Source organism: Helobdella robusta (genome assembly GCF_000326865.2).
Source record: "Helobdella robusta unplaced genomic scaffold HELROscaffold_33, whole genome shotgun sequence".
Lineage (NCBI taxonomy): Eukaryota > Metazoa > Annelida > Clitellata > Rhynchobdellida > Glossiphoniidae > Helobdella > Helobdella robusta.
In genome coordinates this window covers 695,741-710,791 of record NW_008704623.1, presented here as the reverse complement: position 1 = coordinate 710,791, position 15,051 = coordinate 695,741, and the positions used below count along the sequence as shown (strand labels likewise).

Below are 15,051 nucleotides of genomic sequence, written 5' to 3'. Positions count from 1 at the left end.
CAACGTATGTGTGCGCTTGTTGTGCTTCTTATTTAGTGTGTGTGTGTGTGTGTGTGTGTGTGTGTGTGTGCGTGTGTGTATGTGTGAAGTGTGAAGTTGTTTTAGCAAACTTGTTTAAAAACAAAATGTCAACACCACGAAGTCCTTGTTCAAATGTTTTTTTTAAATAAATTTTAGTTTATAGCGTGAAAGAGTTTTAAAATAATGAGACTTCATTCAGAATGTAACAAGAGTTTGCGTTCGCCACTCATGGAAACATTTAAAATTTCGTTAAGAGTATTTGTTTAAATCCTGAACCATGGTGCTAGTTGTCGCTTTCCAGCTTTGCGCCATGATCATCCAAAATGTGATCCCACTGGATGCCATATTGTCAGTACGAAATCTGAGTGACTACAGAAGAGTTTACGACTGCAATGTTAAGGATGTTTGCTATGGAGGAAGCAACCCCACTGGAACGTACAGCCTCTCGAGTTATGGAACATGTAAGGCTTTGATGTTGTGCTCCTGGTACTGTTCTCGCAAAGTCGGATGTGTTGGATTCGATATTCGATCCGATAATTGGGAGTGTCGGTTATTTAAGCTGCTTAGCAGAGTGCTCGAACCGGATGAGAAATGTGTGTTGTATGTGAATAAAAGTAAGTCGATATGGAATTTTATGTGGGTAAATATATCAAACCTTTTTTTGCTGAAACTTTATTGCTGTCTGTTGTACAACCATTGTTAAATTTTAATTAAAAGAATGTTTAAATTCAAAATTTAACCTCTAATGAATGATACTTGTACTAAAATTTAAAATATTTAACAAACACAGTAAAAATATCGTTGAACGAAACAAAAAATAACCTGTTAATTAACTTCTTGCGAAAAGATTTTGAAAGAGATTTTGCAGTACAACTCTCACACGAAAGCCACACATCAAGTATCTACGTAGATGGTATCCTGAGCCAGCCGTACAACTTCTCAGATGATACATTGATATATGTGAAGATATCCGTGCGTACTTTGGCTGTCGTAGTCTACAGGAGCGCCTACAATCATACCATCAGGGGTTAGGCGATTTAAAATGCCTTGAATTCGTTTCATGAGATTATCATAGTGTTGGGTGATTTTTGCTAGATTTTTATATATAGAATTTAGGTTTTAAACAGCATGTTAGAAATACAATTAAAAAAATATGAATTTAACATTTTTTTTAATTATTAAAGTGTTATGGGGGTTTAGAAATAAACTTTTGTAAATAATATAATAGCAAAATGAAATTTATTGTTAAATATGGTATACATCACACTAGCAGATATATAAACAACACATGTACTAATTAAAATTTCTTTTGGAACGAAGTTTTCATAACAAATCCATAATAAAAATTATTAATTTCTTGAAAAGACATTCAACAACACGTAACTGTATTTATTAATTAAAATTTATAATTAAGTAATTAATATTTATTATTACCACACAAATAACTTTAAAATACTTTGGTGTAAAAAACCTTTTTATAAACTGAAATTTCTCAACGTTACTCATAAAAGTTGATGGCAAAGAAAACAACGTCCTACCTCGGGGAACCGGGTCTCTGGACGCTAAACGAAGGTTGATTGATTGATTGACTCATAAACATTCCCAAACGATCCCAACAGTTTGCAGTGGGAATGGCTTATTCCCGATCCTGACCGACAGATCCTGGAAGTGCTGTGAAACATATCAGGCTGGATGGTTCCAAACTGGATTCGATGATTCGGCGTGGTCATTTGCTGAATGGACAAAATTTCAAAATAAAACAAACTGCATTAAAGCGGTTAATAACATCAATTCGTCGGCTCTTTTTTGCCGAAAGAGTATCGGTCAGGTTTTTTATTTTATTTAATTAAAAATATTTTTATTTTAAATTTTGTTTAATTAAAGATATTTTGCCTACATATTTAAATTGATATATACTATTTTTTAGCACTATTTTTAGTTATTTAATTAAATAATGAAATTTATTTTTATTGTACCAGATCCTAAGAAAATATTTTGCTAGTAACGAGATTACATCTTGAAATGCCACTTGTACTAAATTTTTATTTTCAAAATTTAAATTTTTCATTTTGTATTAATTTGTTATTGTTATATATTTTAAACTTATCGAATACAAGTTGGAACATGTACAGTTAACACAAGCGTTGAAAATACTAATTTATAAATTTGTTTTGAACTGAATGTGTTTAATTCGGTTTGGTTATTTAGAACAGGGGTGGGCAAACTAAGGCCCGCGAAGGTATTTTATGCGGCCCGCGATGACTTGTGCTCCAAAAAAAAGTCGTCAACCAGACATTATGACCAAAAAAAGATGCCACAAATCTTAAAATAATTCTCCCCGGGTCGAAAAAATTTGCTATTTAAGTACCTATGCGGCCCTTCAAAGGTAAAATAGTTCTCAATGCGGCCCTCACAGCAAAAAGTTTGCCCAATGAATATTTTAGTGATTATTTTATCATTTTTTGTTGGAAATAGATTAGGGTTTTTTAGTATCACAGAATGGTCAAGATTTCTGGGTATCACGGATCGGTCAGAGTATCTCTGTATTGTTGGGTTAGAGAACACCAAACCAGGAAAAGCAGTGAGCAGGAGTGTAAAGAAGAAAAGAATAGTATTCGTTTGGATAGGCTGGACAAGTGTTTAGTCCCCACCGTGGTATCACCAGCAGACGGATCAGAATCGTATCGCAGTTTCTTCTTGTATAGCTTGCCTAAATTACTTTGTTAGCTCGTGGTGTTATTATTTATTATAGGGGATTATTAGTTTTGTTTGTTAGGAATTTCAATCCGACAACACTCCCCCACCGGATCGTCGCGCGTGTGTTGGCGACGTGATGGATGAGTAGAATTGCCGGGATCAACACTGTGTTGTAGAAGAAAGCTTCGCATTGGATGTGGAACTCTCGTTGCTTGCTTCTTTCATCACGTCGGTGTTACCAATTTGTTGCGAGATTTCTTTTGATGCAAGAAACAACATGTAAAATATTTACAATATATACCTTGAAAACTAAGGTAACTTTTCTTTTTGCTACGTTTTACGATCGAACTTTTCATTGTCAATTTGCATAGCCCAACAAGTTTCGGTATATTTTAGCATTACTTCAACCTACTTAAATATATTATTTATAATACCGTTATTTAACATTATATTTATTCAAATTTAATAAGTTTTAATTTATTTTATAATTCAAATCAAAAATAATTCAAACCAATAAAATAACGACATATTCGTGTCATTTAAAATTAAATAATCATTTTTTTTATAAATAGAACAATGGCACGAGCGCAGTCGATATAAGCATCTTCATATGTTCTTGAAAAATTGTAGTCACAACGCAGCAGGCAGCAGTTGTCGAATCTGAAAATCAATTCAACACCCACCCACTGGTCCAGGTGAGCCTTGGGGCCCTGGAGCTCCAGGCTGACCTTTTAGTCCTGGATGTCCTGCAATACCACGAAAACTCGGCATACCTGGATTTCCTGGCGCTCCGCTTATTCCGGGAAATCCAAGTATGCCGGGAATACCCCTGTCTCCTCTAGCGCTGGGCGGTCCAACGGGTCCAGGGGGTCCAGGAGGTCCTGGTGGGCATTGGAAGCATGATGGGACTGGTACGTCATAATCTTTTTCTGCAATTATGAAGTGGTTGAGTGTGATGGTGAAGATGAGGAAGTGATGGCAATTCATTCTCACGTTTCTTTCTTGGTTTTAATCATTGCTTTGTGGTGAAAATAAAGTAAGTTAAGTTAATTGGATGGTTGATTAAATAATTAAGTATTTATCATATTTAGAATTATGATTTATTGTGAATAAAATGTTAAAAACAAATTTTTTGTTAAATTTATAATAATTACCCTGATCGATAATTTATTGTAATTTAATGTAAAGAACTAACTGAAAAACTTTGATTTGAAAGCGAGCCATGCGATATAACGATTGAACCTGCCGGCTTATTTATACAGGAGCATCTGCAGTGGTTCATGCCATTGTGGGTGGGTAACTTTAAGTTGTAGATAAGATTACGTAAAAATCTGATAAGTTGAATTCGTCGCAAGATAGACGTCAATTATTTTTATATATGCGTAAGTTCTGATTATTTCGATTCATTACTTAAACAAATGATTAAAAATTTCATCATTATTTTATTTATTTATTAAACAAAAAATTATTTTTTTTAAATTTTCTATTATCATTTAAAAACTATTATTAGACGATTCTCTATTTTTTTTATAATAATTAATGACTTAATCGTTTGATAAGAAATATTTATTTAATTTTTTAAATTTTTTAGTATATATTCGATAAGAGAATGTTTACGTGAATTTGGCTAGATAGAGTGGTAGTAATTTTTGTAGTACCAGGAGTAAAATTTGGAGTAGTAGAGTAGTAGTAGTAGTAGTAGTAGTAGTAGTAATAAAAGTAGTAGTTGTTGTAGTGGTGGTAGAAGTAGTAGTAGTAGTGATAGTAGTAATACCTATTCCAGAGTTATCAGCAACACACATGAACAGTGCAGGCAAATTTGTGAGAATCAACGCAACACACACGTACACAAACACACGTACACAAACACACACACGAACACATAAACAAACACACAATCATACACACACGTACACACATTGCATGTGACTGGAGTAGGTCTTTCGCAATAGTTCAGTCACTGCAGCTGTAGTGCCAGTCATCTTAACCATCACACCATTGTACGTATACTATACATCCAGTTTTTAGTATGAAACTTAGAATTTGGGAATGATATTAGGGTTATTTAATTTGTTATATAAAGTTATATATGGATATTGAAGGGTCCCGTTATTGAAACCAACCTATTAGCGTTGACAATAAGTGCATTGGACATACATTATTGATTTAGAATTACAGCGAAACTTTTTCGCGATAATAATTTTTTTTAAATGATTTAACGAAGTTTTGTTTCCATTTTTTTTACTTTTGTAACCATTGTCAGGATTGGCGGATCTGTAGTGAGAATCTCCACACCAGATCATAAAAAAAAGAAATTATAGGAGATCCTAGTAAAGCATAGTAAGAATAAGCAAAAAAGTCATCTTTTTTATAATTTATATATCATCTAGCCAACCGCTAAATTATGTATCGGCCATTGATTGTCAGACATTGTTATTATTTATTCTTGAGGGTATCTTTCAAATGCTGATCCGAAAGGATGTCATTAAAAGGCGGTTCAGCGTAAACCAAAGGAAAGATATGAAACCGTCATTGTTTCACAGATGATCTATACTTAGATCAAAAACATGGATAATTAGAAAGACAAATGAAAACAGACTTTTAGCAGTCGAAATTAATAACTGTCTGAGACAGATCGTGGGTGTAAGTAGATACTAAAAATAAGAAACGACAACATCAGAGAAAAACTTGGTGAAGAGAGCAACATAATAGAATGAACTCGGAAAAAGAAGATTATCTTGGTTTGGACATGTAGACAGGATGAATTTAGAGAAATTACCATATAGGGCCTTATTCAACAATGTGGAGGGTAAGAAAAGAAGAGGTCATCCAAAAAAAACATAGACTGAACATCAGAGAAGACTTCAAAATGAAAAACACAAATATCGCTGAAACCGGAAAAAGAGCAAAAGATAGAAGATACCGATAACTTATTTTTCTAAAAAGTAAAATGAAATGTTTCATTGAATAATTTGACTTAATTCTATAAATACAAACACACAAATTATCAAAGAAGTGATCGTATTGCTGTAGTAACTCAAATATATTGAGTTAATATTATTATAAACGCTCCTCTGATTTTATTCATATATTTTTACATTTATATCAATGAGATATTTATACATTTTTCATACGAAAATACTTAAAATAATGATACCATAAAACCTCATTTGTATACCAAATTATCGCTATCCAATAATGTTGGCTACTCTTAACTGTCCAGCCATTTAATCAAAGATGACGTTTTAGACGAAATACTATAGCTCAATTTTTATCATCTTAATTTTGTTAAGTTGCTAATCGGACTACACCAGGATTTCATTAGATCATTTGTTATTTGGCTGCTTATTTTCTGGTTAAAAAATTGGATACAGGTTTTATCACTAATTATAGATACATATCATTAAATATAGATATATATATATTAAATATAGATAATTATTTCAATAGATATATATCATTAAATATAGATATATATCATTAAATATAGATATCTAACATTAAGTATAGATATATTACATGTTAATGCATGAATCAATTACTGTCGGTTATTTGTATGTTTTCAGTTCTTTGGTGCTGTTTTATCGCTTTTTGTCAGATGTTCGTTTCTTGAAACAGCGGCTTTAAACTTTCTAAAAAATGGCACTTCTGAATTTATTTTCCAAACCTCTGCATCCCGTTCCGGAGTTGGGTGATGGGGACAGCGACGAGAAAAAGTTTTTGCCATTATTTTTTTTTATTTTTATGTTATTTGTACAATATTAAATTAATTAATTAATTATTTAATATTTTAAAATTAATATTAAATTATTAATTAATATTATTTATATTATATTCATTTTCAACTTTATTTTTTTATGGGTTTCAATGGTTTTTTGACTGTGTTGTTTATTGAATTGGTTATTTGTGAAATGAACAATAGATAAATGAATAAAGTAGAGATTTGTTTTGTAATTTGTAATGTTTGGTTAGGAGTTTTAAGTAAGAGTTAAAAAGAGTACTAAAGAGTAAAGACTAACTAAATTTAAAAGAATTAATTTTAGTTAAGGTCAGTTTTAGTTAGGTAGCTTCTTTTGACTTAAATTTAAATTAATTAAATATAATAGAACTTACGAGGTTCAAGAGTGAATTTTTAAATAATTTTCAAGTAAATAATATTATTTCGTATATATTATATTTCATTTGTTCTATTGAGTTTTAGTTAAAATTTACAGTGCATAAATTAAATTTAAATCTTTTTGTGCTGAAAGTAATGATAAATTAATTAATTTTTTTATACATTTTACCATACCAGCTGTTCTGCAGTAATAACCAATGCAGTAAATGTTGAGCCAGCCTCATCATCATCATCATTGTCGTCGACGTCTGAGCTATCCCCAACAAAAGATTGTATTTTTGGAAAGCCAAATGAAGCATCATCTTCATCATCTAAGGCTGAGCGATGCATTGTCAGTTTTGTTATTATTTGATTGTTCGTTTAATTTAACTATGATTTAAATGCAATCCATTAGATGTAATATTTTATGTGCAGTTAATTAAAGTGTCTCATATTACTCATTATTCAAATTTATTTAAATTATTCGAATTTATTCTTCAACAGAAGATTCGTAAGAAGCCGAAAAAGTACATCGATTTGGACGATGCCGGATCAGATTCATATGCGAGCGTCGGTATGACTGCCATAAAAATTGACAACAGAAGAGTCAGTTATCAGGACAAGTGCCCAGATATTAATGTTGAAAATGCCAATATTAAATCCAATGGCAATGAGAATACTTCTACTACTACTGCTGCTACTACTGCTGCTACTACTACTACAAATACTGCCACTACTACATATAATAATAATAATAGTAGTAGTGGTGATGATGGTAACATTAGTAAAACAACAATGTATAATGGTCTCAGGGGCATGTTTGCCAAAAACAATGATGATGATGGTGATGGTAAAGTTGTGATTCATAGAAATAATAGTTATAATAATAATAATAATAATTACTATAATAATAATGATAATTACTATAGTAATAATAAGAATGATGATGATGGTGTTGGTGAAAATAGAGGTTATGATTATTGTCTACAGTCATCGTCATTGCTATCATCATCAAAACCACCAGCAGCAGCAGCAGCAACCTCACTATCATCATCATCATTTACTGTCTCATCGTCGTCGTCATCTTCATCGTCGAATGGAAGGTCACTCGTTTCTTACGACGACGTCAACTTGTTCGATACCGATGACCCTTCCAAAAAACAACAACGCCATAACAACAACAGCAATAATAATAATGATAATAATAATGATAATGATAATGATAATGATAACAATAATGATAATAATAATAATAATGATAATAATAATAATAATAATAACATAAAAGGTGATCGCAAGCCTTTTTCGAATTTCAGGAAATGCAACAACGCAAACAGCAATAGAAAATTCGGGCAACGCAGAGGAAATAACAACAAAAATAACAATAATAAGAGTTATAAGAGTTATAATAGGGTTAACTACAGCTACAAAGGCCAGAATGAAAAATTTATTGATCACAACAACAACAACAATAATAATAATAATAATCATAATAATAATAGAAATAATAATAATAATAAGAGATGCAAAAGTATGAAGGACGCAGATGTTGACTCTAGTGGGAAGAAGATGAAATTGAATTTGAATGCTGTAAGGAATAATAATAATAGTAATAATTATAATACTAATATTAATATTTATCTGGATCCCCTTGTATCTGCAACTGAGAAGAAGGTATATGACGGCTTTGTTGTTGATGTTGCTGTTGATGTTGTTGTTGTCATATGTTTTATTATTGTTATTATTATTATTCACTCCTCAGAGGATTGTACTGTGATTAAATGCTTTTGTTGAACAAATAACTTTTTAACTCTCTTCTGAAATCTTTTCCCCGGTACAATCCATTTGTCACTTGTTGTTTGTATTGTCGATGGTGAACTGATGATATGTACTTGATGCTCTTTTCTGTTGTTGTCAGTAGGTGTTTGGTGATTAGATTAGATGATTCGTTACTACACAAACACCTACACACAAACAAACACACACACAAATACACACAAACGCACACACACATACACACACAAACATACATACACACACGCGCGCGCGCGCTATTTGAAATTTTTTCACTTGATTTATAGACAAAAACATGTTAAATTTAAAAAATTTTTCACTAACCTAAACACAAAACGTCATCACGCACACAATCTAGCCACTGTTTGTTACAGCGGACAAGAGTAGCGGCGACAGCAGCCACACTGACAACCCTCTCAGCAGCAGCACTAGCAGAGTCAATGGCAAAAAGAGCAGCAGATGTAGGAACTTCATCAGGTCACTGACGAAATCTCAACTGAGGAGGCTCGATAAGTGCCAGAAGTACCGCGAACGCATGCAGCAACTGAAGTCGAAGGAGCTGCAGCACCAGCAGGGTCCACAGAAGAAACAGCCCTGCAAGTTCTACATCAATGGCTTCTGCAAAAAGGTTTCCTTTCTTCTATTCCATACATTTTCTGAGTTTATGGACAAAATTAACTCAAATTAAATGAACAAAAACGACATCATAAAACCAACACCACCACCAACAACAACAACAACGTCATCAACAGGAAGCCGACTGCACCTACGACCACAACGTAGAACAACTAAAGAAGCAGAGTGTCTGCAAGTTCTATGTCATGGACCACTGTAACAGGATGTCCGAGTGTCCATACTATCATAATATCCTTTCCAGTTTTTTTTATTGATTTTTTTTCATATTTATATAAAATTTGTTTCGGTTTTAGATTTAAAAGTCACCTTTCTATATTGACCTTAATCCACCTTTCAAAATTTGACCTCGACCTGTATTCGATTCGACCTTGACCCTGACACGTGATTGGCCCTGCAAGTATTTCCATCTGAAAGGTCAGTGCAACAATGGCCAGATGTGCAAGTTTTCACATGCAGAACTCAACGAAGAGACCGAAGCTATCGTGAAGAAGGTGGTGATGATGGGGAAGATGATGATGATGGGGAAGATGATGATGATGGTGAGGAGGAGGAGGAGGATGGCGAAGATGATGATGTTTGTGGTGAATGTATGTGATGATAGATGGGCAGATGAAATTTGATTGTTATGCACCGATGCATTCATTTCTTTTTTATTCCTTCAGTTGAAGCTGGAAGAGGAGGAAGCTGCGAAAAATCACCAGCAGCAGCAACAGCAGTTACCACAACAACAACAGCAGCATCTGCCACAGCCACAACACCATGCACTGCAACATCATGCACAACACTTTCAACAGCAGCAGCAGCATCTAGACCCGCAGAACCTGCAGTACCTGCATCCACTGCATCTGCAGCATCTCATGCTCAACTACCCACCGCACATCCAACAACAACTACATTTTTTTTTCCAGCTACAGCAACAACTGCCCTTTCTCCAGCTCCAGCAACGACATCAACTGCATCAACTACAGCATCAACTACAGCATTGCTTGAATGAGATGCTCCAGAGATTCCACATCAACCCGAAGGTTGCTTACACTCTGAAATCTATCCACATTGATGAAATGAAGAAATGCGATTACAAAAAATTAGATGGATTCAACATCATCGACAACAGCAGCAGCAGTAGAAGTAGCCACAACAACGATGCCACCAGAAATAATAAGGTTCAGAGCTTTAACTGTGAGGCTGACGACGAAGACGACGACGACGATGATAATTTTATCATCGATGAAGAAGATTTCAATGAAGATGATGGTAGATGTAAGAATAAAAGAAGCAAAACCAACCACAACAGTAAAAATAGCATCGAGACAGCAGTAGCACCAGCCACAAAACCACAAGATCCAAGATTACTGTACGTGGACAGTGGCTGTGACAGCCGCTACAATCTCTTCCAAGATAACATCATTATCTTCTACTGCAGTAGCAATTACATCAACGTAAACAACAACAGCAGTGACGACAACAACATTAACAGCCATCAATTCGATCAACCGCTTGAGTTTATAGCTATTAAGACCAAGGAATGCACTTGGGACGATGATTGTGGAGGTGTTGTGTATGAACATTCTCACATCAATAACATTTCTAACAACAACAACGACGACGACAATAATAGCAATAGAGACGATAACATTAAAGACATTAACAATGAACAGAATCCGGACAACGTCCCGTACATGGTTTACCACAAAGCCCATCCTTATCCAACTCCTTCACTCCAATTCATGTCAACGTCACATCCTTCGTCGTCGTCATCATTGCTAGCGACATTATCGCCGTCAACATCATCAGTATCATTAGCGTCATCTGCCTCACTACAGTTGTCGACAACTGTCGCCACGACGTCGACCACAAAATCGTCGCTTTCATCCCTCTTTCCGAAATTGTTGTCGCCTGAAAAATAATGTACCACCTAGATTACCGTCACAATCATCTTGCTATTATTCATTTCATCATCACATTTGATAGCAATATTTGAAAACATCGTCGTCGTCATCATAATTACTTCTTCATTTTTATCAACTAAAACATTGTATATAGTAGAATCAGCGTTAATAACACCAACAACGACATCAAGATATCATTCTTATATCTGGGAATAACGCAATAAACCGTCTGATAAATAATGAAATAATAATAATTTATTATAACAAATAGTTATAATTGTTATAATATTGTTAAATAATAGTAATTATTAATGATAATTATGTTTTTACAAGTTTGATCAGGACTTACGTATGTGCTAATAAAGTATAAAGAACTTCGTGTGTGATTGATGGCCCGTGTTTGTGGGATTCGCTTGATGACATTGTTCAGTGATATTTCTCACATTTCTTCCTCCGGTATTACATTTCTTATTCATTTGGTATATTTTTTGATTTTTTTTATTATCTGGAAATGATGTCTTAAATGCGTACATGTAAGATAAGAATTTTCGTTAGAAAATGAATTTTTCGATTTAATTCACTCAAAATGGTCTGTCTGTTTTAAAAGAGGTATCGTGAAATGAAGACATAAATTCACTGACAATATTACAATTATTAATATTATTTATCACCGATTATTTCTGAAAGCATTTGATCTTGTAAGAATGATGATTATTATTACATAGTTAAGTAGTCAAGGGACTCTAGTTAAAGTGGGCTGCAGGGTCTAAACCCGACCCTACAGCCCACTTCAAATTTTTAATTACAATTTTTGAAAAATTGTAAAAAATGCATTAAAAAATTTAACACTGAAATTCTCATAAAATACGAATTTGTTGCGTACGTTAAATCTCGTAAGGAAAATAATTACCGACGCGAAACAATTGACGAATGAGGTCTCTAGTCTGTGTGACATCGACTAATTTGAAGCAATTTAAAATTTTGTAGTTTAAGATGAGATGAATAATTAGTTTTAAAATTCAAAAAAATGTTGAGGTTTAATTGATGATGTACCTATTGGAGTTTTATTCACCTCAAGTTAAACAAATATGGTGAGTTGGACTTCAGAAATTGTTCAGGTAACGAATGGGCTCTTCGTAAAAATTTAACTGGAGCAAGTAACATAGCTAATATTTGTATTTTATTTATGTATGTATTTCTCTCTCTGTGTGTGTGTGTGTATGTATGTGTTTGTGTGTGTGTATGTATGTGTTTGTGTGTGTGTGTGTGTGTGTGTGTGTGTAATACGCTGATGCGTGTAATGTGCAATTTTCAACTACATTGGTGTTGGATGTTTCCTATCTATCCTACCTACAATTGAAATCATCCCTATCTAACTTACCTATCTACCTTACCTAACTTACTAACTGAATCTCGTCACGATTGAACACATGTTCTATCATAAAGACAAGGTTGTACGCACATTTGGGAAATTTTTTCCTGGCCATATTTCTACAAAGTGTGTGTGCTTGTGTGAGTGTGTGTGTTATTGTGTTGGCGTGTTGGAGATTTAGTTATGATTTAATTTTAGATAACTGCGTATTTGCAGAGCTGAGACATGTGATAGCACTTATGCATCATTCTGTCATTTCGTAAACATTCGTTTATACATACATACATACATACATACATACATACATAAGCTGGTAATTGTAAAATATAATATATACAATAGATAATGACTTAATATATAAGTATATATTTTGTATGACAAGTTCGCACTCGACTCTCTCACAGTTATATAAACAAACCTCGATAAAGCGACACCAGCTACAGATCTCTTTCTCACTGTAGTTTCCTCTTCTTGGCTGGAATAACCTTCAGCTGTTTCCATAGGAAGGGAGTCTAAACGTCCCCAAAATGGCCCAAAGATCCAACAGCCGTTCTGGACGGGTCTACCAAACTGCCCAAGTTTTCGAAGGATTTGGAAGTGCTACCGGCAAGGAAAAGATGCAAAATGGCGGTTTTAATGGCGCCAAAGGCGATTTCAGTGGCAGTTTTTCAGGTCCGAAGAAGTATGGGAAGGTTTCAGGAGCCGCGAGTCTATCGGCGAAGAAAACTGCTGCTAAGAAGAGTATTATAACTTACAAAGGTTTTTACAAATTTCAATTTTATCATTTAATTTGAACAATTTTTATATAAAAGAAATTATTCTTTTTTTATATCTGCTAGGTATTGCGATAATGTTTGTATGTATATTTTTGTTAAAAATCTTTCACGTGGAATTTTTTTTTTCAAAATTTGAATTTAGATAGAAAATTTGATAAGTTAAATGTAGAATATAGAAACCAAACAACAGCTGACTATTATTTGTTTTTTTAATTTTATTTGGAATAAATGCTGATTTAAACTCGAAATTCAAACATAATAGCATTACATTGAGCTACGAAAGAGAACGGGCATTGCAAGCGTACATAAGTTAGACTGCACGATTAAAATGACAATATATTTTTTTGAGACATCGCATACTAAAATACTAAATTTTCTGAGACGAAAAATATTTTTGGAACATTACATATATGACCAGTAAATTTGACAAACAAAAATTTTTTTCAGGAAAAAATTACGACGAGTTGAAAGCGGAATGTCTGAAGAATGGGAGTTTGTTTGAAGATCCGGATTTCCCAGCTGCAGAGTCCAGCGTATTCTACACTGCTGCCAAACAAGTAAAGTTAGACTGGCTCAGACCTAAGGTTATACTTACTACTGTCTAAGCTTCGCTCATTTTTATTCGTTTTTGTTATTATTCATACATTTTCATTTTATAAATTATATGATTATATAATAATTGAATATAAATATATAATAGTTAAATATAAATATATAATAATTAAATATAAATATATAATAATTAAATATTAATATATAATAATTAAATATAACAATTCGCGGTTGTCAAAAACCAATTCTAATAGTTTTCACTTATTAAAACTGAATCTTAAAATAAAAACGAAATATTGTTTATTAAGAATGTGTTGGTGATCCATCCTTTATTGATTATTGATTGATTGGCCTGATTTTAACAAAACTTTTGACCTACAGCAATTTTTTTAACGTTTAGAGTCACCCAAAAGACAAACATAAAACATAAAGAGTAGGACGTACATACTGGTGAAGACATTTTATGACAAAATTTGGCAATTCATCCTACTCAATTCTGCTATATGCCCAAGCGTCACATAAAATTATTTTTATTATTATTATAATTATTATAATTATTATAATTATTATTATTTATTTTTCTTCTGATTAATATTTTCGTTATAAGATGAGAAAGTTGACGATGAAGCTAAAAATAGTAGATTGCACAAGACAGACTGTGAAATAATACAAAGACGCAAATAATTCAAAAATTACATAGGCATCTCATGTGCTGATACTGCTAGCATTAATTTTGTTGATTTCATCAGACGCTTCCAACACACGCCAGCTTGCCGTCAAACACACGAAGCAGTTTATATTGGGGAATTCTGTTGAATTTTTTGTCAAGAGATACTATTCCCAGTTTCATCTTTAACACAATCATAGCGTGTATTACATTTATTTTGAAATCATCAGATTAATTAAATATTGACTCACTCAATAAATATAGATAAATTGACAATGTCTATTTAGGAATAGGCATTTATAGACAGTTCTAACATATTTAGTCATTATTATTGATACATTCTAAAGGTAATTGTTTGTATATGTGTACCTGTATGCATGTATGTGTGTATGCGTGTATGTGTGAGTATGTGTGAGTGTGTGTGTGTGTGTGTGTGTATTTAGATGAACGTTTAAGTAATATATACACCCAATAACGCATATATTTATGAAACTTGGATCCACCCACGCACAGATACAAGCGGTCCCAACCAGACACGCACGCACACAAGC

At 33.1% G+C, this 15,051-nt stretch overlaps 3 protein-coding genes across 3 annotated transcripts in view; all 3 read left to right on the top strand.

Annotated features, from left to right (window-relative positions):
• Positions 1 to 298: 298 nt before the first annotated feature.
• HELRODRAFT_175305 (hypothetical protein) lies at positions 299 to 2,042 on the top strand (the record flags this gene model as incomplete). Its single annotated transcript, XM_009022741.1, has 4 exons — positions 299 to 635; positions 812 to 1,048; positions 1,641 to 1,849; positions 2,001 to 2,042. The coding sequence occupies 4 exons, from the start codon at positions 299 to 301 to the stop codon at positions 2,040 to 2,042; spliced, it is 825 nt and encodes a 274-aa protein (XP_009020989.1).
• A 7,585-nt stretch (positions 2,043 to 9,627) lies between these two features.
• On the top strand, positions 9,628 to 9,864 carry HELRODRAFT_82456 (hypothetical protein; the record flags this gene model as incomplete). The annotated part of the gene is made up of 1 exon (XM_009022740.1): positions 9,628 to 9,864. A coding segment is annotated over one exon (237 nt), but the record flags the coding sequence as incomplete, so codon positions are not given.
• Positions 9,865 to 13,691: 3,827 nt separating this feature from the next.
• The window catches only part of HELRODRAFT_82463 (hypothetical protein), a gene marked incomplete at both ends in the record, with an annotated part of 10,210 nt that continues 8,850 nt past the window's right edge, over positions 13,692 to 15,051 (top strand). The window contains one exon of the mRNA XM_009022739.1: positions 13,692 to 13,880. Coding sequence (XP_009020987.1) covers positions 13,692 to 13,880 — 189 coding nt within the window. The remainder of the gene's footprint in view (positions 13,881 to 15,051) is intronic.